The sequence below is a fragment of the Acinonyx jubatus genome, chromosome D1, assembly GCF_027475565.1.
Source record: "Acinonyx jubatus isolate Ajub_Pintada_27869175 chromosome D1, VMU_Ajub_asm_v1.0, whole genome shotgun sequence".
Taxonomy (NCBI): Eukaryota; Metazoa; Chordata; class Mammalia; order Carnivora; family Felidae; genus Acinonyx; species Acinonyx jubatus.
The window spans coordinates 101,529,585-101,557,491 of NC_069390.1; the positions used below are offsets into that span (position 1 = coordinate 101,529,585).

The 27,907-nt window shown below is 42.7% G+C and overlaps 2 protein-coding genes and 1 long non-coding RNA gene across 7 annotated transcripts in view; 2 read left to right on the top strand and 1 right to left on the bottom strand.

Moving 5' to 3' along the window:
* Positions 1–11,338, bottom strand: part of HTR3B (5-hydroxytryptamine receptor 3B) — a 63,040-nt gene extending 51,702 nt beyond the window's left edge. Inside the window, 3 exon segments of the mRNA XM_053204092.1 lie at positions 5,518–5,636; positions 9,904–9,964; positions 11,127–11,338. The gene's annotated coding sequence lies outside the window, so the exon portion shown is untranslated.
* A 62-nt stretch (positions 11,339–11,400) lies between these two features.
* Positions 11,401–27,907, top strand: part of USP28 (ubiquitin specific peptidase 28) — a 66,990-nt gene continuing 50,483 nt past the window's right edge. For 2 of the 5 annotated variants that reach the window (XM_027036547.2, XM_027036551.2), the window contains exon 1: positions 12,243–12,444. In XM_027036547.2, the coding sequence (XP_026892348.1) occupies positions 12,388–12,444 (57 nt within the window). In that variant the 5' untranslated portion in view covers positions 12,243–12,387. Of the gene's footprint in view, positions 11,521–12,242; positions 12,445–27,907 lie in introns of those variants that run through there. The other 3 variants (XM_027036548.2, XM_027036552.2, XM_053204091.1) reach the window with 2 other exon arrangements.
* LOC128311943 (uncharacterized) lies at positions 21,671–26,542 on the top strand. Its single transcript, XR_008290678.1, has 2 exons — positions 21,671–25,122; positions 25,359–26,542. It is a non-coding gene; the product is annotated as an uncharacterized LOC128311943 (long non-coding RNA).

A 27,907-nucleotide genomic window follows, 5' to 3' on the forward strand; every position in this document is an offset into this window, starting at 1 on the left:
AAAGTTGGGGACCATCTGTACTGTTCTTGACTTGCAATTTAATTTTGTTGTGGTAAAAGAACATATTCGATGATTTCAATAATCTTGTTTTGATTGAGAGCTGTTTTGTGGGTTAGCATATGATTTGCTGTAAAAGCACCATGTGTACTGAAAGGAAGGTGCAGTCTGACATCGTTGGATGTAACATTCCGTGAATAACAATTAGATCAAGGTGGTAGATAGTGTTGTTTGGGTTATATTTATGCGGTTCTTTTCTGTCTCTTGTACCACTTCCTGTGGGGTGTTAAAACCTCCTACTACCATTGTGGAATTGTCCATTTCTTCTTTTTATCCTTTCAATTTTTGCTTCATGCATTTTAGGAGCTGCTCTGTTATTAGGCACATACACATTGACCCACATTTACGAATATCACGTCTTCTTGATGAATCCATGTATCCATCATTATAAAATGGCCCTGTTTCTGATAATACTCTTTGCCACAGGTCTGTTTTGTCTGATATTAATAACCACTGTGGCCTTTCCATGCTTATTTACATGCTTTAACAGGATACCACAGACTGGTTGGCTTAAAAATAACAGGAACTTATTTCTCACCATTCTCGGGGCTGGAAGTCTAAGGTCAGGGTGTAAGCATGATCAAGTTCTGGTGAGGGACCTCTTCAGGGTTGCAGGTTGCTGGCTTCTTGTATCCTCATATAATGGAAAGGGGACTAGAGAACTCTCTGGGGCCATAATATATAATAAGGGCATTAATTTCATCATGAGGGCTCCACCTTCATGACCTAATCACCCCCCAGAAGGCCTCACTTCCTAACTGGGGGTTAAGATTTCAATATATGAATGGGGGGTGGGGGGGGGTGGAAACAAACATTCAGTCCATGGCACATGGTGTGTCTTCTCTTTCCATCTATTTGCTTTCAGCCTACATGTGTGTTTATATTTAAAGCATATCTCTTACATGTAGCATATTTGGGTCTTCTTTTTCATTTCATTTTGTTAATTTCTGCCTTTTAATTGGAATATTTGATCCACTAATATTTAAAGTAGTTTTTGATACGTTTGGATTTAAGTTACCCATTTTATTATTTGTATTTTATATTCTTTTTTTAAAAAAACTCCTCCGGGGCGCCTGGGTGGCTCAGTCGGTTAAGCGGCCGACTTCGGCTCAGGTCACGATCTCGCAGTCCGTGAGTTTGAGCCCCGTGTCGGGCTCTGTGCTGACAGCTCAGAGCCTGGAGCCTGCTTCAGATTCTGTGTCTCCCTCTCTCTGACCCTCCCCTGTTCATGCTCTGTCTCTCCCTGTCTCAAAAATAAATAAAACGTTAAAAAAAATTTAAAAAATAAATAAATAAATAAATAAATAAAAAAACTCCTTTTCTGCCTACTTTTGGATTTTAACTTTTTAAAAATTTTAAATGTTTATCTATTCTTTAAATAGAGAGAGAGAGAGAGAGCGCGCACGAGCGAGGGAGGGCAGAATGGGCGACAATCTGAAGCAGGCTCCAGGCTCCAAGCTGTCAGCACAGAACCTGACACAGGTCTCAAACTCACAAACCACGAGATCATGACCTGAGCTGAAGTTGGATGCTTAACCGAATAGGCCACCCAGGCACCCCTGGATTTTTTTGGTTTTTAATAAAGACTACCTATTGGCTTTTTAGCTATACTTTTTGCACAACTCTTTTTAGTGGTTATACTAGAAATTAAAATAAACATTGTTCACACAGTCTACTTTTCAAGTTACTACAGTACTTTCCCATCAAATGTAGTTACCATGCAATCATTTGGTTCCATTTACTGGCCCCTGCCATCACCATGCTCCGGTGTGTCATGTGTTACATCTAAATAGATACACCCCACAAGACAGTGTGAGAGTTTTTCCTTTACACAATACGTACCCTACTATAAAGCCAAGTCAATGACTTTTTCATTTCAAATACTGAATGTTTAAGCTTGATTTTTCATTTCGTTATTATGTTTTATAATTATCTGTGGAGGTTCTTCCATTTTGCTTACTACAAGTATGGTTTCCTTTACTTCACAGAGCTTAGTTATCACAGACACTTTAATGTTCTTGTCTAATGGATTCTAACATCTTCATCTGGCCTGTCTTTTCTCTTGGTAAGTGGTCATATTTTCCTTGTTCTTTACATATCAAGTAATTTGGGATTGTATTCCTACATATTATGTTTGTTTTTAATGTTTTTTAATTTTTTTGAGAAAGAGAGAGAGAGCAAGAGAGAGGGAGGGTTGGGATATAGAGAAAGGGAGACACAGAATCGGAAGCAGGCTCCAGGCTCCAGGCTGTCAGCACAGAGCCCGACGCAGGGCTTGAACCCATGAACTGTGACATCATGACCTGACCTGAAGTCAGACGTTTAACCAACTGAGCCACCCAGGTGCCCCCTTATATGTTTTACCGAGACTCTCAATTCTCTGTCTAAAGGATGGAGAGGGGGTGTGTGCGTGTGTGTGCGTGTGTGTGTGTAACCTCTTTCTCCAATGAATGTCGATGTTTTTGTGCTTTGGCAGCGAATTAATTTGGTGAGACTCAAACTGCAAACTGTCTCTTTTGGACACAGGCAACAGCTCAAAGCTCATCTGATTTCTTCTGTCCTTTTTGAGGTGCTTTGCGGCTGCTGGAAGGGTCAGCCAGAGACGTGGTTAGACTCTGCACAAAAACCTGGGGATCTTTTTCTCCACCTCTCTCCTCTTCAAGATTCCCTCCCTTTCTTTTGGGTTGCCATGTTTGTCCTAAACTCTAGTTCTTGGTTCCTCAGGCACTTCAACCACCGCATGTCATGCTGTGACTATGGTCCGTTATCTGAGTAGAGCTGAAATAGTGGGGCACACACCCCTCGTCGGACCTTTCTGCCACGTTACGACTCCCTTTTGAAACCTCTATTCAAGCTCCAGATACTTCAGGTACTTTTTATTTTGCCCAGACTTTGTAACTGTTATCTGTTAGACAGCAGACTTGTTAAGATCTTAATCCTCCATACCAAAAGCAACATTCTTGATTAATTTATTTTATAAATTAAAAAAAAATTTTTTTAATGTTTATATCTGAGAAAGAGACGGAGAGAGAGTGCACAAGTAGGGGAGGGGCAGGGAGAGAGAGAGACAGAGAATCCGAAGCAGGCTCCAGGCTCTGAGCTGTCAGCACAGAGCCCGACGTGAGGCCCGAACTCCCAAACTGTGAGATCATGACCTGAGCTGAAGTCGGACACTTAATGGGCTGAGCCACCCAGGCGCCGCTTGATTAATTTATTTTAAAAAGCAACACAGTGGGGTGCCTGGGTGGCTCAGTCAGGTGGGTGTGGAACTCTTGATTTCAGCTCAGGTCATGATCTCATGGTTCACGAGTTCAAGTCCCATGTGGGGCTCCATGTTGATGGTGTGGAGCATGCTTTGGATTCTCTCTCTCCTCTCTCTCTGCTCCTTCCCTGTGCATGCACATATGCTAACTTTTTCTCTCTTAAAATAAATAAACTCAAAAAAAGGCAATACTATCTCAGCAACATAAAAAGAAAATAAATATAACTTGTTATGGACTGAACGTAATCATCAAAATCACAATTATTAATTACTAAGTTTTCAAATCTGAAGAAAAATAAATAAGAACTACAAGTAACAATGAATCACATAACTTCTGTAAAAAAAATGAAAGTATTTTCAGTCTGTCATTTATAACAGGGAAAATGAGTTCTACTAGCTGTTAAATACCAAGATAAGGGCTTACATTGTATATACATACCACATCTTCTTTAGTCATCGTTCAATGGACATTTGGGCTCTTTCCATAATTTGACTATTGTTGATAGTGTTGCTATAAATATTGGGGTACATGTGCCCCTTCGAATCAGCATTTTTCCATCCTTTAGATAAATACCTAGTAGTGCAATTACTGGGTCATAGGATAGTTCTATTTTTAATTCTTTGAGGAACCTCCATACTGTTTTCCAGAGTGGCTGCACCAGTTTGCATTCCCATCAACAGTGCAAAAGTGTTCCCCTTTCTCCACATCCTCGCCAACACCTGTTGTTTCCTGAGTTGTTCAGTTTAGCCATTGTGACCAGTATGAGGTGGTACCTCATTGTGGCTTTGATTTACATTTCTCTGATGATGAGTGATGTTGAGCAACTTTTCATGTGTCTGTTGGCCACCTGGATGTCTTCTTTGGAAAAGTATCTATTCATGTCTTCCACCCATTTCTTCACCGGATTATGTGGTTTTGGGTTGTTGAGCTTGATATGTTCTTTATAGATTTTGGATACCAACGCTTTATCCAATATATCCTTTGCAGATATCTTCTCCCATTCTGTCTGTTGCCTTTTAGTTCTACTGATTGTTTCCTTTGCTGTGCAGAAGCTTTTTATCTTATATGCAATGGAATATTACTCAGTGATCAAAAAGAATAAAATTTTGCCATTTGCAACGTGGATGGAACTAAAGTATTATTATGCTAAGCAAATTAATTCAGTCAGAGAAAGACAAATACCATATGATTTCACGCATATGTGGAATTTAAGAAACAAAACAGATGAGCATAGGGGAAGGGAAGGAAAAACAACATAAAAACAGAGAGAAAGGCAAACCATAAAAGACTCTTAAGTACAGATAATAAACTGAGGGTTGCTGGAGGGGAGGTCGGTGGGGGGGGGGATGGGCTAAATGGGTTATGGGCATTAAGGAGGGCACTTGTTGGGATGAGCGCTGGGTGTTATATGGGAGTGATGAATCACTGGGCTCTACTCCTGAAACCAACACTACACTAACTGGAATTTAAATTAAAAAAAAAAAAAAGGTAAGGGCTTACAACACCAAAGCTTCAGATTTTTAGTCTTTATGATAACCAAGACAGAGATTCCCAAATAATGTGTGTCCATGGTGGGGGGGAAGCCAAAATATACACCATATATGGCTTTTCTAGTATGGTTAAATACTAAGAATGAATTCCTAGACAAGAAAAGAAACAAAAACATCACTTTTGTTAAACTTTTGCTTCAATAAGTGCTCCTTCCCCAACCAGGAACCTCTAGCACTGGCTCTGAACAGGCAGGCTTCCTTGAATGTCCACAAAGTGACAGAAAGGGGCTCTTGACCCTATTCAGTTTGAGCAATGCAAATCTTGTTTTTATAAAAATCAAAACTTATTTAAGTGTCACTTCATAATGCGGAAAGTATTTTCATCACGTTCTCCCAGCGAGGTCACAACCAGATCATGGATCTGCTCTCCATGATCAAGCCAGAGTGTTGGTCTGGCTGCTATTCCATTCTCTTTGTCTTGCCAATGAATTAATGAGCTTTAACATATGACAATAATTGTGGGGATCACTGTTCCTCTTCTCATAAAGTTAAGGGAACCAAATTTGAGAATCTTCTACTTCAAATAACATGACTAGTAATTTCGAGCTAAGTAACTTTTCCAAATCTTTTTACTCCTTGGTACTAGAGAATCTTGATTTGCACAGACCAGCTCTCTGAACTGCCAGCCCAAAGCACACACTACGTACCTGTCCTCCTGAACACAACTGATGTCCCCTCTACGGAGTGGCAGCTCCTCAGAAAAATGGCTCAAGAGTCCACTCTATTCAGGACACTGTCTTCCTTTGGTTTTCACTTTCTGGTTACTCTGGAGAAGTAGAAGAGACAATAAATACTCCAACAAACCACTGTTTCCAAATTTTAAAGTTGTTCCCTTCAACATTCCAGGTCTAAATAAAATTCTAAAACTCTCTTCTCTCATGGGAAGAAAAAAATCCCACAAAAGCAAAAACAAAAACCCATTCAACTTCTGCCCCCCTCTGGCAGAGACCATCAAATATTTTCCCCCCTTTTAACTCCACGTTGTCTCCTTTCTCTTCCGGGATGGCTCTCAGGCACCTCTAGGCCTTAAATGCCACAGAGGATGGCTTACAAAACTGAAAAAGCTACCCAGTCCCTTAAGGGCAAGGGTCTCCAGGCAGTGATCCCACCCACCTTCAATGGGGTGCCCTCTACTCCCTCTGGCTATGTTCCTTAGAAACAGACGAACCAGTTCTTATTAATGATACATACTTAATCAGACAGGGCTAAGAGATTTGCATTTTAGTTATATCTGAAAGACTTTGGGTTATACTACGGTGAGATTCTCTAGGAATTGCTTACTTTCAAGATAAACTGCTCTGTAGTAGGATGACCAGACAATTTAACATCCAATCCTAGAAGTTTGAGGAAGGAAAAGCTACCAAAAATCATTCCGGGGAAAACAGGGGGTAAACCGTAATTGCCTCAGGCAAACTGGGACCTGTGGTTAACTCCACCTATAACTAGTCTTTAATGGCCTGCCAAGACTCCCATTGTCTTACTCTCTGCTTTCTCTGTCAACTCAGTTCAGGTAACACCTCCTCCGAGAAATCTTTACAGGCTGTTTCTTCTAATGATTCATCTTTCCTGGGTTTCTTTAAGCCAGAATCTTATATTTTACCTCAGCCTATGGAAAGAGAGCTAGACTGCTTAGCTTAGAATCATGGCTCCCGTCTTTATAGGAGAAGTCTTGGGCAAAGTACTTTACCTTTCTGTGATGGTTTCTTCATTTGTAAAGGAGGTATTAATAATAACAGCACTTCATAGGGTCTCGTGAGGATTAGTTCATACTTGCAAAGCACTCAGGACACCACCTAGCCTATAAGTGCTCAGTAAAGTTATTACTTCCTCTAAAAATGTTCTGTTTTCTTCCAAGGTCAAGTTATCAGATCAGTAAAAACATCCGCATTTCCGAAGGCAAGTTTGTATTAGTTACTCTGGCCTCAACTATTTTTTCAAATTCTGATATTTTGAGGAGGAAGATTTTTCACTTCAATGGGGCCCTGGGTGAAAACATTAAGTCACCTTAAGTTCCAATTTATGCTTCTAGTACTTGCTGCATTATACAAACTTCTATTTTTTTTTCCTGGGTAGCTTTCTGGTTTTTATCTTAAATGATATTTTCGGTTTCTGTAGGAGGCCACAACTTTGACATAGAAGTCTTTCCCCAAATCTTGAAGCTAAAGAGGAAAATGTTTTATAAAATAGAATTTCTAGCTCATTGGACATCATCTAAAATATGGATTTGGGGCACACTCTGCATAAAAAGGAATGGTAATATTTTTCATTTATCTTGGTGATAGTTCAAATTGTAATTCCAGAGAATTTTTTTAATGTTTATTTTTTTAAGAGAGACACACACACACACACACATACACACACACACACACACACACACACACACACACACACACACACACACACAGTGTGAGCGGGGGAGGGGCAGAGAGCGTGAGAGGGAGACACAGAATCTGAAGCAGGCCCCAGACTCTGAGCTCCAGCACAGAGCCTGACTTGGGGCTCGAACTCAAAGACCGCGAGATCATGACCTGAGCCGAAGTGGGATGCTTAACCGACGGAGCCACGCAGGGGCCCCTAATTTCAGAGAATGTTAAATTTCTGCCTCATGCATCAGCCGGCATTCAAAAGGGTAACCTGCAAACCACAGAGACTTTTCTCAATATTTTTTGAGGGCACGGAAACATCATTAGAGCAAGGATTGATAGGCTTTTCATTTTAAGTTTAATGTTCTTTTAAACTTTTGTATTACTGAGTAGTTAATAAAATTTATGTAAAATGATATAATGAACCCTCATGTAAATACCACTTGATTTATGAAACCAGAACATTAGGAGTACCTGTAAATTCCCTTATATGCCCGTTCCCTATCCCTTCCCTTCCCTTGTCTGTCCCTTCCCTTCCCATCCCTTCCTTCAGAGCTTCTAGTTCAAATTTTGTGTTTATAATATTCAGGCTTTCATTTGTAGTTTAACCATGTTTATCTCCCTAGATGATATATTATTTGATGGTTTTTGTAATTCATACAAATGGAATTACGTTATGTGCCATCTTCTGTGATTTGCTTGATCCCCTACAGTACTATGTTCCTAAGATTCATCCATGCTATTGCATAGCTGTAATTCACTCATTTTAACTGCTCTATAAAGTTCCATCGAATGACAACACAAAACAACTGATCAATTTTACCGTTGATATATTTAGGTTGATCCCTGCTTCATCTGCCATTAAAAGTGTTAAGAACATCTTACACATAGATCCTAACTAACACTAAGAATTGTTCTAGGATACATACTTAGGACACGCTGAATGTGACGCACACACAACTTCAAATTTTAGTACTAGATGCCAAATTTTTCCAAAGTGGCTGTGCTAATTTACACTACCAGCGAGTGTGTAAGTGTTCTCCCATTGCTCCACATTCTTGACCACACTTGTAATTGTGGTATTTAAAAATTTTTGCCAACTGGATGCATGACATGGCATCTTTGTGGTCTTAATTCCTGTGTTCCTCATTATCAGTGAGTTTAAGCATCTTTTCAACTGCTTGGGTTTCCTTTTCTATCCAGCATCTGCACAGCGTTTGGCTGTTCCTTCTATTACACTGTCTCTTTTGTAAAGGTTTTTCACCTCGTCTGGATCGTTGGTTCTCAACTGGAGAATATGCCCCTTAGGGAACGTTTTGCAAGGTCTGGAGACATTTGTGATGGTCATAGGTAGGCAGCAGAGAGCTACTGGCATCCAGTAGGGAGAGGCCAGAGATGATGCCAAAACATCCTACAGTGCATTGCACAGGCCTCAAAACAAAGAGGTATCTGGCCCCAACACGTTAACAGTGCCAAGGTTTGGAAATTTTGTTCTGGATACTAATATGTTATCAGTTACATTGTTACAACTATTTTCTCCCAGTTTGTGGATATTTTTTTTTCATGGTACCTTTTAACGAAGAGAAATTCTTAATCTTTTGTTAACTTTTTTTTAATGTTTATTTATTTTTGAGAGAGGGAGACAGAGCGTGAGTGGGGGAGGGGCAGAGAGAGACAGAGACACAGAATCTGGCTCCAGGCTTTGAGCTGTCAGCACAGAGCCCGACGCCAGGCTTGAACCCACGAACCATGAGATCATGACCTGAGCCAAAATCGGAACTTTAACTGACTGAGCCACCCAGGCGCCCTGAGAAATTCTTAATTTTAGCATTAATTAAAGTTACCAACTTTTCTTTTATGGTTTGTACTTTTGTATCTGATTTAAAGAAGTTCTCCTATCCTCAAAGTATAATCTCCAAATGGATGTTTAAAATTTTTTTAATTTTGCTTTTTTAAAGTCTTTAATCCACCTCAAACTGGTTTCTACTTATGATGTAAGCTAAGAGTCCAAAATTAATTTTTTATATGGATATCTAGTTGTCTGAGTACCATTTATGAAAAGTTCATCTGACGCCCACTGGTCTACAATGCTGGTTTGTCAAAAATCAAGTTTGCAGAAGTACGCTTATTTCTGGTTCTTTTTTATCACCTCTCAATCTGGAAGCTAAAGTTATACTCACCTTCTTATAAAAGGAAAATTGAATCCCACAGGTTAAAGGCTTTCATGAATTCTGAAGAAAACAGATTTAAGATGTTTGTTTTATGTTTTTTTCTTTTTTAGTGTTTGTTTTCTAGAGAAACAATAACAAGGAGATATGAGGTTGTTATTTTGCATACTAAGGCCAAATACCTTGAAAATGTAAATGAACTCATTCACCTTACTGAATGGGTAACAAACTACATTTGCCTACAATACACATTTCAGGAAGGCCAGAAATTCGTTTTTCAAGTAGCCAAAGAGAGCCTTTTCTGAGACACTTTCAGAACACCTATAATTTAACCTTGTAATTCATCTAATTATTTAATCTAGGGGTTATAACAGAAATATCCATACTGTTTCCAAAATAGTGAGAAAGGCCATTTTCCTAACTGCTAAGAAGCTGGCCCGTAAGGACATTTCTGACTAGATTGTTCCTGGAAAGGAATCCACTGCTCAGAGAACAGTCATACCTGTCAATCAGCCTCAGCCTTCAGCTCTCAGTTCCAGCTGCTCCAAAGACAGTGGCAGAAACTATTTACAGAGTGAAACAGAGAAGAAATAGAAGTATGCATTTCCGTCTTTCTCCTTTTTTCTTTTCCTAACACGTTCCCTTCATTCTTTTATTCCACAAGCTCCACACAAGTATTCAATAACACAAAATGGGATCATTTTATTACAATACAAATTCTATTTTGGGTTTGAAGTAAGTCACCAACAGAAATATAAATCCATTGATTCAGAGAAAGTAACTTAGCATGGGGGCAAACAGTTTTCAGGGAAAGAAAAAAAATTCAATTTCTCCTTCAGGAAAATAGCCCCAAAACTATGATTCCCCTTTGAAATATGTCAATTACTTGCTATTGCCCCTTATTTTTTTTTCCTGAACACTCTCGAAAGGATTATCAACTAATAATGTGATTATTCTGGAGCCTTCACGTATGGGTTTCAAGAAGGAATAAGAAAAGATTTTCTGTGGTGACAGCGCATGTTCCATGATGTCCATTTTTGCTATTTGATCACTATGAAACTTGCCAACTGATGGCCAAGCACTGACGCAGACTCTTCATTAAATACTCTGTTTGGACAGGGTGTCTCTAGCTGACTACCGTGTCCAAGATCAGGTGGTAGTTAAACACAAGGAGGCGAAGAGGATTTGTCAATCTAGAGCCCTCAAACTGATTATATCGAATTTATTAGATCTGGAGTTCTGTTTAGATCCACACAGCCGAAAGATGCTCAATCAAAATTCAGGGGCCTATTATTTACCAAATGGCCTGTATACACTTTTTTTCCCCCCAGAAATACGAGTGTAGGAGGTGTCTGGTAGTTTTTCAAGGAAGTGTTCATGAATAAGTTACAGGTTTTCCACCCCATTTACTCCCATTAAACAAGCAATTTCCTAAAATGAATGTGCAAAGACAAAACGAGTTGTTGCAGAGACATGGTCAAGACACACAGAAATTTCCCTAGAGCTTTCGATGGTAACTTAGAAATATGCGAAGCTGTAAATAAATCATACTGAGAAATCAACTTGTTTTGCCGTGACTCCAGGGTTGAGGCCATGAGCCTCAGGTGTAGAACTCATGGGGAAAAAAAAAAAAGGCAAAGGCATAACCATAAAAGTCCTGCAACTATCAGACACACACAGTCAGCCTGTTGCACGTGGAAGATTCTGATCACTCTGTCAGTTTACCTGTCAGGGAAAGGGGAACCTCTGTGTCTCCAGGTGAAAAGCAGCAGCAGTCATGGCCCCGGCTCCTGTGAGTAGCCAGGTCTCCGACGGGAACGGCTCCTGTTCTGCACCTGTTTCCTGGTGCCACAAGCTGGGCTCACGGGCAGACTAGAAAGGCCTGCAGGTGAAACATCACAATCACATGGGCAACAACGCCAGGAGCACAGGGGGAAAGGCCAAGATCCACACCAAATTCACACCCAAGATACCGCCAGAGGCCCAGATCAGGAAAATGGCATAACCATACCGCTAAAAAAGGGCTCTTCCACACCAGGCCTCTACTGAGATTTGGGACAGCCAAATGGGTGCCAACCGAACGGCGGTCAGTGATAACACGTGAATAATGTGAAACATGGTTAGTAGTTAGGATTTCCACCAAACTGTTGAAAATGCAATTTCAGATCGGGGGAGGCACTGAGTTCTTAATACGCCGTCAGGAGCAGCTGGCTCGGGCTTAACCAAATAGATTGGAATTCTAGTTTGAACTCCAGAAAACCGCAAAGGGGACAACGCGGCAACTCACTCCCCACGCCCAGGTGTGTGCGGGTGCTGGGCAGCAGGGATGAGGGGGTCTGGCCCGTCTGGGTAGCTCTGGCCAGACCATGGCGCTCAGCCTCCGCCTCTCCCTGCAAACGACGGGTAACCCCTCCAGCGCCTGGACTCCCAAGCGACTCTACTGCCAGGTGGGAAACGGCCCAGAGCGCGGGCTCCAGACAGCTTCCCGAGGCCGAGAGCAGCTTGAACTCTTCCGCGAGACGGCCGGGGGGGGGTGGCGCGCAGCGAGTCGTCCACGCTTCCCAAACCATTTCCTGGGCGCCAACAGCCCCGGAACGCCGGCGCCGCTGACCGTTAGCCGCGGGCGGGGCCTGAGTCACGTGACCCGCGCCGGGTCAGAACCCTGCGTGCGCGGGAGCACGCAGAGCTGCTCGGCCCCGGGCCGCGCGCCTTGCGTGCGCGCGCAGGCCGGGGGGCGGGGCGTGTGGGACGAGCCTCCGGCGGGCTCGAGGCGGAGGCGGGGCCGGAGAGGGGTAGAGGGCGGGGCGGGGCATAGCTACCTCCTCCTCCTCCGCCTCCGTCTCCCCCGCCTCCTCCGCCTCCTCCGCCTCCACCTCCTCCACCACCATCACCACCTCCTCCTCCTCCTCCTCCTCCTCCACCTCCTGCGAGGCTGGGCTGGCGGCGGCGGCGGGAGCCGGATGACCCGCGGAGGGGCGCCTCGGCCATGACTGCGGAGCTGCAGCAGGACGACGCGGCCGGAGCAGCGGACCGGCGCGGCTCGGTGGGCCCCGCGGCGGCGAGCGGGGGCCGAGGGAGGCTCGGGGTCCCGGGAGGGGAGGGGGCTGCGGGGCGCGGGCCGGAGCGGCGCGGGCCCGGGCGGGCCTGCGGGGCTGCGGGCTAGGGGCGGGAGGGGGCTGCGGAGGTCGCCGGCGCTGGCCGGGCGGGGGCGAGGGCAGTGCGCCGGCGAAGGGGCTGAAGTCTTTGCAGGGCTCGGGTCGCAGGGATCGGGGACGCCCTTCGAGTCCGCAGCGAGCTCATGTTGCGAGGGGAGTAGGTATAAAGGGCAGGACTTGGGGTTGTGTGCATCAGGGCTTTTTCGGGGGAGCGCTCGTGGGCCCTGACCTGGGTGAGAAACTTCCGAAGGTGGCAGCTTAGGTGGGTTTTGTTGTTTGTTTTCATTTTTAAGTCCCTTTTATACAGTAGTGTTTTGAAGTGTCTAAGCAGACCGAACTTAGCTGACTTAAAGGAGGGATTTATCAACACCTTGTAAAAAAGACCAGGGGTCCTGGTTACCACTCCCTCCCTCCCTTCCCTTACCCCTGCCACCCTCGCTTTTTTTTTTTTTTTTAAAATCAACCTCCCCAGTGCATTCATCCCTGGATTTTTAAGGAGGCAGGAGGAACAGCGCGAGGAATACAAGGTATGCTCACAAATGCCTTCCCATTCCTATTATCTGAGAAGATTGAAACCGATACAGGGATTTCTGGGCTAAGTGGGTGAGAGTGGAACACTGGTTTGGGAGCATATCAAAAGGCCGATAATGCCCGTGTGAAGAAACTTGGGAAATAGGCAATTTGAGAATGTCTTCTAAGGTTGCTTTGGAATGCTATAACAACATTACCTCCTCACCCCTCAACTACTGTGCTTTTTGGAGACCGAATGGGAAACGTGTGCCAGGTATGCAAATGAGAGTTAGGAAATGAGGAATTTCATAAACATTTACAATACAAAGCTGTCAGATACCTCCACGTGGGAAACCGGTTATGGCTCTTTATTGTGTTCCTGCGCACAGGAGAGCAGTATTGTGGAAGTGAGCACACTTCCTTTTTGAACTCCTGTAGTAAGAGATACCTCCTGGTCCTGGGCTCCAAAATGAAAGTAATGTGGATGGTATTTCATGTGCTGATTTCTAATGGGGATGCTATTGTTAGGTGTTCACAAATGCCCATTGGAATCTGAGTCAGGATTTTCTCTGGTTTCACAGATCGTTTCTATTTGTTTTAGGACAGTGACTTCAAAACAGGTGGGAAACATCTTAGTTTTGAGACCGTTGGGTTGATTTTAGGGAAGAGGCTATTTTAAGGGAGAGTAAGTCATACTTAAATTTGTTGGGGACCATGTGCCTGTTAATCAAAGGCATCTTCATTTACCTCTGCCACAATGGCCACTATCAGCATTCCCTACAAGTTTGTATGTGAGGTGTTTGATGAGCACTTGTATGTAAGTCATAGCTATTTTTGGAAAACTTGGAAGTCCCGTTGGCTGTGGCTGGCTGGAGTAGTACCCTGACTCCTGGCCATCTGCAGAGTGATGACATTCAGTGTTCTTCCCAGTGATTCGCCCCGTACAGACAGATGATAAGCTCGGAATGCTCGATAATGTTTGCCCTCTTTGTTTTTGCTAATGAAGATGCTTGAAATTAGCAGGCTAGGTTGAAGGAATTCTATACAGGGAAACTACTTTTCACATCTCAGAGGAAAGGTTTTAATAACTTCCTCCTCTTGATGAGTTTCATGTTAGAATGGCTCTATTTTGGATTCTCTGAAGAATTCTACATTTCCCTTAAAGGGTCCTTAATTGTTCTAGTTGGGAACAGTTATCCTGTCCTGACACTCAGAAGCTATTTAAAACCTAGAATGCTTCCCTTTCCTTATTGGTCAGTTGTGCATGGGACAGACAGAACCCTTCATAGCCTCCCAAGAATTTTAGTGAGAAAAATGTAGTACTCTTGAAATATGTTCTCAGTATGTACTAGCGTCTGAAAGAGGATACTTTGTGATATTACTGAATACCCCAGACTGATATTCGAATTATCTATAGAAATTACTTACAGGCAGGTTTCTGTGTTTTTTCTTTCCTTATTTTTTTAAGAAAATTTTTTAATGTTTGCTTATTTTGGGGAGAGACAGAGAGTGAGCAGGGGAGGGGCAGAGAGAGAGAGAGAGAGAGGCACAGAATCCAAAGCAGACTCCAGGCTCCGAGCTGTCAGCGCAGAGCCCAATGCAAGGCTCAAACCCACAAACCATGAGATCTTGACCTGTGCTGAAGTCAGATGCTTAACTGAGCCACCCAGGCACCCAACAGGTTTCTGTGTTTTAGTCACTTCTCGACTTGGATAAAAACCAGCAGCACAGTTTACTGTTGTTGTAGGATAAACAACTTGAAGTCAGGTTGGTTCTTATAAACCTGTCATCCTTGGCAGCTGTACTAGAATTCATCACATCTTCTTGATACTAACTGGAGCCCTATGAAAACCTGCCAGTTTCAGTGAAAATTTAATGTTCTTTTTGCTTCCTCTTGATTTATGGGCTTTTTATTCACGTTTCCCTTGTCTCATTAGTTGTGATTTCTGGAACATCAGTCAGTCAGTGTTTGTTTGGCTTTCCCAACTTTTTTTTTTTGAGGGAGAGAGAGAGGTGGGGGTGCAGAGAGAGGGGGGGAGAGAGAGAGGTGGGGGTGCAGAGAGAGATGGGGACAGAGGATCCAACGCAGGCTCCACACTGAAAGCAGCGAGCCCTGTGTGCGGCTCGAACTCCCCAACCATGAGATCATGACCTGAGCTGAAGTCAGATGCTCAATCGACTGAGCCACCCAGGCGCCCTGGCTTTCCCAACTTTAATGCCTCTTCAGCTACAGTTTCTGCTCACACGATGAGTACAATATTTATAAAAAGAATTGACAAGTAAGGCCTCACCAGGCAAGATCTTCCCATGTGTTACATTTCATCGAACAAGTTTAAACAGTAGCCAATGAAGCATATGTTTCTTAAGGAGAATAATGATGCTGGTAAGAGTAGCAGCTAACATTAATTGAGCATGTGCTCAGAACTTAACATACATTATCTCAGTACTCATGACAACTCCATGAAGTCTTCATATCGGAGGCTTTTACTTGTCAGATAATTTGCCCAGGATCACCCACCTAATAAACGATACAGCCAGGACTGAACACAGCAATTTTGAGTCTAAGAGCCCAAGATATCCTTGATCCTACTTCTTAGTCAATGGACCTGTTGTCGTAGGTCAGTACCTTTCTTTTACCCTCCAGAACTTTCCTTGTGTTTTAAACTTTGAATCCTGCCTAAATTCTTTCTAAATATACATACAGTCTTCTTTTCTACTTGGTTCAGCCTGGTGCTAACTAAAGCGGTGTGTGTGTGTGTGTGTGTGTGTGTGTGTGTGTGTGTGTTTAAGGCGATTTCCTTATTTCTCTTTCTTTCCTTCTTTCTTTTCTTCTTTCTTTCTTTCTTTCTTTCTTTCTTTTTTCTTTCTTTCTTTTTCTTTCTCTCTTTCTTGTTTTTGCTCTTCAGTATCTCTTTTCTTGTGGTATGAGTTACCACCCTTCCCTTCCTTCCTTTCTTAGAGATGAATCTAGATGCATGGCGTCTAGAGAGCCTTTTGATTGTGATTGCTGGAGGAGGATGCTGCTGGCTTCAGCGGGTAGAAGCCCGGGATGCTGCCCCATGTCCTATGATGTGCCGACTAGCCCCCCAAAACAAAGAGTCCAGAATGTCCATAATGCTGAGCTTCAGAACCCCTGATCTAGGTGATGTCTCTCCTCGCTCTCCTAAATGATCTCACATTTCCTTGCCTCAGGCCTAAGCCCCAGATAGCTTCACTGTCTTCTATAATCTTGAGGCTGAAAATATGGTCTGTGGACCAGCAGCATCTGAATCATCTAGGAGTGCCTTGGAAATGTAGCGATTTGGGTGTGTTAGAGCCAGCTTGTACTGCCTCTCCAGCCGAAAGTGTGTGTCTCTTCCCAACTCTGTGTTCAGTGACCTCATGGTGGTAGCTTGAAGTTCTCATGGTGGAAGTGTTTATACCAAGGAAATCAACAGGCTCCACAAATCAACATAGCCCTGTTGGGGCCTCCACCCTAGACCTGTTGAATCACAGTTTGCCTTTTGACAACATCCCTGAGTGATCATTTTGAGAAGCTCTGCCCGACTGCGCAGAATTCCCACTTTCTTTTCTTTCATTTTCTTCTTGTTCTTTTAAGTTTATTCATTTATTTTTGAGAGAGAGCAGGAGAGAGAGAATCCCAAGCAGGCTCAATCCCGTGAGCCATGAGATCATTACCTGAGCCCAAAGCACAAGTTGGACACTTAACCGACTGAGCCACCCAGATGCTCCAGAATTCCCATTGTCCATTCAGTTATGTACATGTGTCCCCAGTCCTCCGACAAAATAGCAACAGAATTGCCTTCTGCCCTGTCCAGTGTTTGCCTTGTTCAGCACCTTCCTTTTGTTTACTTTTTGAACCGAGTTTCTAAATCCACCTGTTTTCTTCTCTAGAGCATTTTCTCAATTACATTTGTAATTCCAATTCACTGTGGAAAACTTGGAAAACGCTCCCCCACCCGTCCCTGTGGGCAAGACTAGCTCTTGGCAGTTGGGGGCACAGCCCCCAGACCAAGGCAAATTGGTTCCCAGCCTGCACCAGAGCAGCAGCGAGAACCCAGATAGGAGGCAATAGGAGGCTTTTACTGTTTGTCGCTTGGGAATGAAATGGATCGCTCGCAGGTGACCGGTGACTAACCACCTTTTCGTGAAATCCGCGGCTTTACAGAAGTAATTCTTTTTGCCATTCTGCTTTGGTTATTCAAGTACCAACTCGAATCCCCTTCTCATGCTTTTATGTGTGATGATTCCTCATTGCCACTTTTTGGTTGCTGTTTATTTTGGCAATTATCTTTATTGCTACTTATTATCATTTCTGGGTTTTTTTTTCTTTTTTCCTAAAAACTTCCAGTGTGTATTTTTTAAATCATTTGCCACAGTCTTATCACAGACTAAAGTTTTGTAGTTTACCCCCACTTCCGAAATGGCTACATCGTTTTACAACTTTCTTAGGAAAATGAGGCCTAGAAAAGATGTTTGAATTTATGTAATACATGCAGCCTTCTTCATCTTACAAATGCAGTAATGGGCCGGGGCGCCTGGGTGGCTCAGTCAGTTGAGTGTCCGACTTCAGCTCAGGTATGATCTCATGGGCATGATCTCATGGTTCATGAGTTCAAGCCCTGCATCAGGCTCTGTGCAGACAGGACAGCTCAGAGCCTAGAGCCTGCTTTGGATTCTGTGTCTCCCTCTATGTCTGCCTCTCCCCCACTCATTCTCATTTTCTCTCTCTCTCTCTTTCAAAAATAAATAAACATTAAAAAAATTAAAAAAACAAAAAACAACAAACCCCAAATACAGTAACAGGTCTCAAGAGTTAATTTACTGTTGATCTCATTGTCTAAGTCAGAACCCTGACCTCAGGCTTCAGTTCGGTGACTGGTTCGTACCCTCAGTGCTCCAGCTGCTTTACTTCCGGAACACTCTCTCTTGAACATTTTGGACGTGTATCATTCTGGTTCTTCTTCTCTTTCTTCTCTTTTAGGGGCTAACCTGTTAGCTTTCTTGGTTGTTACTTTCCTTTTATGAACTTCTTCCAAATCTGCATTTGTAATCCTGACTTGCAAATGACTTCTACTCCCCTATTTGCAAATGCTAGTTCAACAATTCTTGCATATCAGCATCCTTGGCTATGACCATTTGCTGCATAGCCACTTTCGCCACAGGTGCATGAGGCATGGGAATATATACTTGTCATAATAGCATCTGCCTTATGCCATTTTCGGCCCTGAGCACTTTTTTGTACATACTCTGCAAGGTATGATTATTATGTCTTATTACAGAAGAGGACAATCATACTCAGATCTTAATGTAGCTTAGAAAGGCCCAATATGAGATTTTAAACCAAAGCCTGTTTGGCTCCATGCTGCAGATGGGAAATGTGGCTTACCTGGGATTAAATTCTAAGTGGCAGAGTTGGGACCTCAAGCCATCCAGCTTTCTGCCTGGAACACATGCCTTTCTCAAACCAAACTTTTCAACTACCACTTGGTAATGTATGAAGTACGTTAGGGCGTATTGTCATCGAACCCATAGAGCAACCTTACGAAGTAAAATTCAGTGTGAGGAGGAAGTAGAATTTGCAAAGCGGTGCAAAGCGATCAAACCAAAACCAAAGCATAGGTCGTTTCTCCCAACCTCTGGATGAGTTTCATTGGGCAGGTAGGCCACAATATTTTCCATTTCTGTTTTCTTCTTCGTTTTTTCATTGTACTAACACATGCTGTATGCATTACTTCATTTGGTGGTCACATCAGTGCCATCAAAGCTCATGGTACTTTATTTTCCAGATGTGGAAATTGATGGCCTGGGAAGTTGAGATTTACCCAGAGGCTAATATGTAGTGGAATCTGGGCCGTGTAGCACTATTCCCACTGTCTAGGCTTTCTACATAAAAAGGGAGGTCAAAATACCAGACATTCAAAGCTCAATTAAAGATCTGCGTCAGTAGGTGCTGGCAGCATGCCACATGATAGCTTGGTAGTCATTTTATTTATTTATTTTGAGAGAGAGACAGAACAAGCGGGGGAGGGGCAGAGAGGATCTAAAGCAGACTCTGCTGACAGTAGAGAGCCCGGTGTGAGCCTCGAACTCACAAACTATGAGATCATGACCTGAGTTGAAGTCAGATGCTTAACTCACTGAGCCACCCAGGCACCTGCTGATGGTCATTTTAAACTTGAATCATCTTCAAGCAATATTTGCTTTCTCTAGTACTCTTGTCCAAGTTAGTACTTTCCTGCTGTCCTTTTTCTTTTTTGTGTGTGTATATGTGTGAGCACAAATCTTTCTTGATTTTATTCAATTGAGGTGAAATTCACATAACATAAAATTAACACTTTTAAATTTGAGAGAGAGAGAGAACGCATGCATATGCACAAGTGGGAGAAGGGACGGAAGGAGAGAGATGGAGAGAATCCTAAGCAGGCTCCATGTTCAGTGCAGACCTGACACGGGGCTTGATCTCACGACTGTGAGAGCCTGACCTGAGCCAAAATCAGTGACCTTTAGTATATGTATTCATGAATATTGTGCAGCCACCACTTTCGTGTAGTTCCAAAAACATTTTCAAAACCACAAGAGAAAACCCGTATCCACTAAGCAGTTACTCCCTAGTCCTTCCTTCGCTCGGGCCCCTGGCAACACGGATCTGCTTTCTGTCTCTCCATTTACTTATTTTGGATATTCCATATAAATGGAATCCTACAATATGGGACCTTTTGTGTCTGGCTTCTTTTACTTAGTATAACATTCTCATGTTTCAGCCACATTGTAGCTTGTATCTATCTGTGCTTCATTCATTTTAATGACTGGGTAGTATTCCACTCTGTGAATCTACTACATTTTATCCATTTTTCCATTGGTGGACAACTGAGTTGTATCTACCTTTTGGCTTTTATGAATAGAGCTACTGTGAACGTGCATGTACAAACGTTTTTGAGTACCTGTTTCTGATTCTTTTAGATATATTCCTCCAAGTAGAATTGCTGGGTCATATGGCAATTCTGTCTTTTGTTTTTTGGGGAACTGCCAAACCGTTTTCCATAGCAGGTGCGACATTTTATGTCCCTCCACCCCCAGCAGTGCACAAGGGTTTTAATTTCTCTACCTCCATCCTCTCCAAACATTTATTTTCCGTTTTTCCTTTGTTTTGTTGTATAAGAGCCATCCTCATGTGTGTGAAGTGGTAACTCATTATACTTTTGATTTGCATTTTCCTGATGGCTACTGTTGACCCTCTTTTCATGTGCTTATTGGCCATTTATGTAGTTTCTTTGGAGAAATGTCTGTTCAAGTCCTTTGCCCATTTTTTGAATTGCATTTGTTTGTGTTTGGTTGTTTGAATTATAAGAGTTGTAATATATTTGGATACTAGACTTTTATCAGATTTATGATTTGGAAATGTTTTCTCTCCTTCTGGAGGTTGTCATTTCGTTTTCTTGATAATGTTTTTTGATGCACAAAAGTTTTTAATTTTGGTGAAGTCTTGCTTACCTCCTTTTTTTTGTTGTTGCTCATGCTTTTGGTGCCGTATCTAATCCATTGCCAAATCCAAGATCATGAAGATTTACTTCTATATTTTAAGAGTTTTGTCATGTTAGTGCTCATATTTAGGTTACTTATCCATTTTGAGTTAGTTTATGGTGGAGGTAGGGGTCCAACTTGATTCTTTTGCATGCGAATGCCTACTTGTGCCAGCTTCAGTTTTTGAAGAGGCTATTCCCCATCGAATGGTCTTGGCACCTTTGTCAGAGGTTAATTGACCCTAGACGTATGGTCAATTCCCAAGTCTAAATTCCCAAGTCTAATTCATTGATCTGTATGTCGGTCCTTCGCCATATTACACTGGCATGATTCCTGTAGCTTTTTAATAGCTTTTAAAGTCCAGAAGTGTGAGCCCTCCAACTTTGTTTTGTTTGGTTTTGTTTTCCAATATTGTTTTGGCTCTTCAGGGCCCATTGAAATTCCTTATGAATTTGAGGCTCCACTTTTCTGTTTCTGCAAAAATGGCCGTTGGAATTCGGACAGAGATTGCATTGAATTTGCAGGTCACTTTGCATAATATTGCCATCTTAACAATATGAAGTCTTTTGAGATGGTTTATTTTGTGTGTCAGCCTGCCTGGAGAATGAGGTGCCCAGACATTTGGTCAATTGTATGTCTGTGAGGGTGCTTCTGAATAAGATTAACATTTGAGTTGTAGAGGGAGTAAAGCAGATTGCTCTCCCTGATGTCTGTGGGCCTCATCCAATCAATTGAAAACCTGGATAGAGCAAATAAGGCTGAGTAAGAGGGAAGGTCACCTAACTGACTGTTCAGCTGGGCCTTTGGTCTCCTGCCCTCAGACTGGAACTTACATTGTCAGCTCTCCTGGTTCTCTGGCTTTCCACCTGAGACTGGAATGACATCTCCAGCTCTTCTGGATGTGCAACTTGCCAACTGAAGATCTGGGGACTTATCAGCCTCCATGATTTCAAGCGCCAGTTCCTTATAATAAATTACTTCTCACCCACCCATCTCCCCAACAGGAAACTAGGAATGCAGTGTTCATTTACACACACACACACACACACACACACCACACACGCGCGCGCACGCACGCACGCACACGCCCTGTTGTTTGTTTCTTTCTCTGGAGAGCCATGACTAATCCAGTCTTCCAATGCATCAACCTGAATATCTTTCCATTCATTTACGTTTTCTTTTTTTTTTTTTTTACAATGTTTTATACTTTTCAGAGTACAAGTCTATCACCTATTTGGCTAAATTTGTTCCTAGGTATTTTACTTTTTTGGATATTATAAATGGGATTAAAATATATATGTGTGTGTTTATTTATTTATTTTTGGAGGAGTGCAAGCGGGGGAGGGGCAGAGAGCGAGGGAACAGGATCTGAAGCAAGTGGGCTGACAGCAGCGAGCCCGACGCAGGGCTTGAACTCAACGAACCGCGAGATCACGACCTGAGCTGAAGTCAGACCCTCAACGGACTGAGCCACCCAGGTGCCCCTGGAATTGTTTTTTTAATTTCTTTTTCATATTGTTCATTGCTGCTGTACAGAAACAGTTGATTTTTGCGTGTTGATCTTGTAGCAACTTTGCTGAATTGTTTGTCAGCAAACAAGCAGATGTAGCTCCTTTGGGGTTTTATGTATCCTGTCATCTGTGAACAGAGGCAGATCCTTTCCAGTTTGGATGCCTTTTCTTTTACTTGCCTAATTGCTCTGGCCAGAACTTTCAATATGATGTTGAATAGCATTGGTGAAAGTGGGCATCCTTATCTTATTCCTGATGTCGGGATGGCTTTCTCAGTCTTTGACTACTGAGTATGATATTAGCTGTGAGTTTTTGTTTTTGCTTTTTAATAAAGGCCCTTTGTATCACGTTGAGGGAATTCCCTTCCATTCCTAGTTTTCTGATTGTTTTTATCATGAAGAGGTGATGAATTTTGTCAAATGCTCTTTCAACATCAGTCAAGAGAACCGTGTGTTTTCTCCCCCTTGTTCTGTCAGTGTGGTATATTACATTGGTTGGGTTTCTCACTAGTCTCCTTTTCTGTAATGGTCAGCGGCATTCTCTCAGGCATCCAGTTTCAAATATTTGACTAAACTCCGTTTCTCCATTCTTTGAGCTGTTCACTGTGTGTTCCACCTTCTCCATTCTCCTACCTGCATCCTCCCTGTCCAGTCACACCTGTTTTTATTGGTAGCTTTCTAACTCATAGTTAAGCTTTCTTTCCGTAGTCTCATCTCGCCTTGAAATAGCTGTTCACCTGTGCTAGATTACCCTCCTTAAAGCACCTTTATTTTCCTTCCTATTTTTTCCCTGCCAAGGGACTTGTTTTCCATTGTTCATCAGATCAAGTCCAACCTCATGCTGACATTGAGAACCTTTCCTAATCCAGTCCCACACCACCTCTCAAGTCCCCGTTGCTTATCGCAAATAGAAACTGCACACAGAGTCCCTCCTAATAATAACTTCGAATTTCACTGTTAGATTTCTAAAACTGGAAGCATGTGCATTTGATTTCTTCTATCTTTGCCCTTACCTTCCTGGTTTCCCCCATTGACCTTAGCAATATATTACTAAACATGGCATTTTCTTTAATTTGGGAAGATGCATTCTGTATGTCCTTATTGTAACAGTTTCCCGGCCTCATTTCTTGTACTTGATTGAGGCATGTATTCAAAGAAATGAAAAAGCCTTGTCTTAATGTGTTCTACAGTATGAAAGAAGAAAGTTGCAGGACATGACATCCAGTTGAAAACATATATTCATGTGCATCGGCCATTTCTGGAAAGATACCATTATCTGGAAAGATAATGGTGGTTACTCCTGGGAAATGGGACTGAGATGGAAAGAAGGGAGAAATTCCTTTCCGCTTTGTATCCTTTTCTACTATTGGAATTTCTCTGCGCATTTGAAAAAAAAAGAGGTGAAAAAAATTGAAAAGTGAATAATGGTTAGTTCCTTCCTGGTTTTTAATTCCAGTTTAAACCCCCCTCTGTGCCACACGAGAGTGGCTACATTTTAAAAGCTTTTAATGCTTTTTAAAAACCATGGGCCAGGGGATGAACTGAAACCGTCCTTTTGATCACGTACCTACTTGACACGTCATTGAAGTAAGTTGTGAAGTAGCCTCTTCCGGGGAGTTTAGTTTTGTTCACTAAAAAGGATAGAAAGTCTTATCCTCATGACATGTTATGAGTAAACAGGGGTTGTTGGAATAAACGTGGACTTGTTGCTGGAAGAACTGAGAAGGCACCAGGGCTTTTGTGGTCAGGTCCTTGTTTTGTGGAATATGGAGGGTCAGTGGCCAACTCTGGATGCATCTAAGACCCTGATGTCCAGCCTGGATTTCTGGAGTTGCTGCTAAATATTTTCTTTGATTCCTACAGCTATACTTTTGCTTTCCTTGGGTACTTAAGTTTCATTTTATTTATTTTTATTTTTAAGGTTTATTTATTTTGAGGGGCACCTGGGTGGCTCAGTCGGTTGAGCGTCTGACTCCAGCTCAGGTCATGATCTCATGGTTTGTGGGTTCAAGCCTCACATCGGGCTCTGTGCTGATAGCTCAGAGCCTGGAGTCTGCGTCAGGTTCTGTGTCTCCCTCTCTGTCCCTCCTCCACTCTCGCTTTGTCTCACTTTGTCTCTCAAAAATAAATAAATGTAAAAAAAAAAAATTTAAAGTTTATATATTTTGAGAGAGAGAGGGAGACAGACACAGTGCGAGTGGGGGAGGGGTAGAGAGAGGGAGAGAGAGAATCCCAAGCAAGCTCTGAACCACCCAGGCAGAGCCCCGTGTAGGTCTTGAACTCCAGAACCCTGTGATCATGACCTGAGCTCAAATCAAGAGTTGGACTGAGCCACGCAGGTACCCCTTAAGTTACATTTTAAAATTGGAAAAGCAGGTCTTTAATTTTGGAGAGGACTTCATTAGGCATACTTACAAAGAACTTTGGTAGTTTTTTGGAGTAAGAGAACATTTATCAGTTATTCACTTAGCTTCAAATTTAGAAATGTATTTGGAAGAATAGACAATTGAGATTAGGAAACGTGTATGTCCGAATGACAATAGCATTCCTGTATGAAGGAATGGAATAATTTAGAAAGCTCATCACCATGCTAAACTGCGTGTTTTATTTTATTGAAACAAAAAAATTTTCCGAATATTTATTTTTGAGAGACAGAGAGAGACAGAGCGTGGCCAGGGAAGGGGCAGAGAGAGAGGGAGACACAGATTCCCAAGCAGGCTCCAGGCTCAGAGCTGTCAGCACAGAGCTCAACGCGGGGCTTGAACTCCACAGACAATGAGATCGTGACCTGAGCCAAAGTCACACGCCCAAATGCCTGAGCCACCCAGGTGCCCCTAAACTGGGTGTTTTAAAGATAAAACTCTTAATTATTAATTTCACAAATTTGCCTCATCTGATCAAAGAGAGCAAATTTAGCTGCAGTAGGATTAGAGGTGTTAGGGTTTATTATGTGAATAGTCCTTTTCATTGCTTATTGTGGGATGCATTACTGTCTTTGCTTTAAGAAAACATCAGTTCTGGGGTGCCTGGGTGGCGCAATCGGTTAAGCGTCCGACTTCAGCCAGGTCACGATCTCGCGGTCCAGGAGTTCGAGCCCCACGTCAGGCTCTGGGCTGATGGCTCAGAGCCTGGAGCCTGCTTCCGATTCTGTGTCTCCCTCTCTCTCTGCCCCTCCCCCGTTCATGCTCTGTCTCTCTCTGTCCCAAAAATAAATAAACGTTGAAAAAAAAATTTTTTAAAGAAAACATCAGTTCTGAGAAGTGGACTGGATTGCACCAAAATCACTGAGTGGCCGAGGTCAGAAAGCTTGAGTTTCTTCTTTCTAGAGATTTGTGTGTCCCTGTCTTTCTTCACTGCCTCTGGGCAAGAAAAGAGAGTACTTTTTGTTTAATGAAAACAATGTGGATTTAGCTAAGGAAATGCAAACCTGTTGGCTCTTGCTAGTTATTTGACTTCATTATGACTGGAGCACAGGCTTTGTCTTGTCTCCCGTTGGGTGTGGGCTGTGTATATTGCCTCGTAGTTATGGTGAAGTTAATATTTAAATCAGCTTCTTGAGGAGTGCCCGGAAAAGCTAGGAGTTACTAATACAGTAGGATCCTAATGAGCGTAGTGTGTTTGTTACTGTTAAAGTAATACCTGAAACGTAGCACACTTCCTAGGATTTGGGCTTTGTTTAACTAATTACATAGGTTTAGCTAAACAGTCCCGAGACTGAGTCATATAGCCGTTATTTGTGTATGTCAGGAGCACGGCTTAATCCTTGTAAAATTTGTTATTCAAGTTCGTAATAGTTATCTCTGATTGGCCTTTTTAATTCAAGACATCTGATGACAAAATGGATTTGGTAAACTGTAGTTTCCTAATCTGCACAACGAAGATAACGATTCCTACCTTTTAGGGTTGTTAGAAGGATGACGTGTGTGTGAGGCACCTAAGGTTCTGGGCACAAAGAAGAGGTTGACATGATAGTCCCAACTGTTACCAGCACAGTCCTTTGCATGGTTCAAATTAGGTATTATGTTGTATGATTCTTGCCTTTATGGAGGCAGGAATTTCCCCTTGAAAACAGAGAACCACATGATGAGAAATACCAGGTAAAGACAGTTTAGTCCCTTTCATTCACAAGCTCATTTGTTCCCACAATATGGGGGATTCGAAAGGTAGAGAATAGTGTGGACCAGAGTTCTTGGGAATGACTTTAAGGAGGAAGCGAGATGAATCTATCCCTTGGGGCGCCTGGGCAGCTCAGTTGGTTAAGCGTCCAGCTTTGGCTCAGGCCATGATCTCGTGGTTCATGGGATTGAGCCCTGCGTTGGGATCAGTGCTGACAGCATGGAGCCTGCTTGGGATTCTCTCTCTCTCCCCCCCCCTCTCTCTGCCCCTCCCATGCTCATTCTTCCTTTTTCTCTCTCAAAAATAAATAAACTTAAAAAAAAAAAGGGATGAATATAGCCCTGAACTGTGGAATTGGGCATTCCTGGAGATAACAGAAGTTTAACACTAGAAGGCATGAGAGAGGATGCATTTGTGAGGTAAGGACTGAGTAGGAGAAAATGATAGGCAGGTTAAAGGTAGAAGCAGATAACGGCCTTTGAGGAACAAAATCAGGAGTTTGGATTTGAAGTAACATGTAGCGTGTTGTTCCTGGAGTTGTACAAAATGATTTTACATAGTTGTCGTCTGTGTCCAGAAACTTTTTTCTGCACTGACAGCACAGAGCCTGACCCGGGGCTTGAACTCACCAATCCTGAGATCATGACCTAAGCTGAAATCCAGAGTCAGACGCTTAACCGACCAGTAGCTTTTAAAAAGGGGGGACTCAGAGTTTATTTTCCTTTCATGTGTGTGTTATATTCTAGATGTCTTAGTGTCCACTGCTTATCTTACAAAGTGGAGAAAGGGGAGTGGGGCTTTAATCCATGGCTAAATATGATGATTGGTGAATTATTTAATACTTGAGTACCATATTTCACTGATTCACATTGATCTGGCATTCTGAGATCTCTGAAGTTGAGATGTTCCTTACATTGTCTGTCTGCAAGTAGCAGGTAGGAGGTACTTAGACTATCTTCACACGTTTGTGCTTGGTCAGAGCTGCTCCTACTGTCCTGGCGGTTGACTGTATGTGCTGTTGGTTAGTTGAATTTTTAATTTAGTTAGTTAACTTTTCAGTTTAAAAGATCACACTGTGGGGCACCTGTGTGGCTCAGTGGTTAAGTGTCCAACTTCAGCTCGGGTCATGATCTCACGGTTCACAGGTTCGAGCCCCACATCGGGCTCCGTGCTGACAGCTCAGAGCCTGGAGCCTGCTTCGGATTCTGTGTCTCCCTGTCTCTCTGCCCCTCCTCTTTTCGTGCTCTGTCTCTGTCTGTCTCTCCAAAATAAATAAACATTAAAAAAATTAAAAGATCACACTGCGATTTGGCATTTAAATGAAAAAAGAAAACTGGATGAAGAAAGGCATAGAAACAGAACAGCAGAGTATAAATTTGATTTTATGGGAGGCAAAATATTTGTCCCTGGAGGGATGATCGCAGTTTCAAATTTTCTTGCAAAGGTACAATCGAGTGTTTTATGGGACCTAAGAAAGGAAGCCACCCTAGGTATATTAAGTTTTGTTGCTGAGAAACATGCAAAAGAATTGCTTGTCCCATGCCAGGCAGTGCACCTGGGGAAGCGGGGGAAATGGCTGTATTTCTCGAAATAAATAAGAAATTTTAGGGCTGCAGGAAGCTGGTGTGACCAATTCACGGGTCTCCTGGGACTGTCATGAAGGCATTGTGTCCTGGATTAAGTGGCAACTG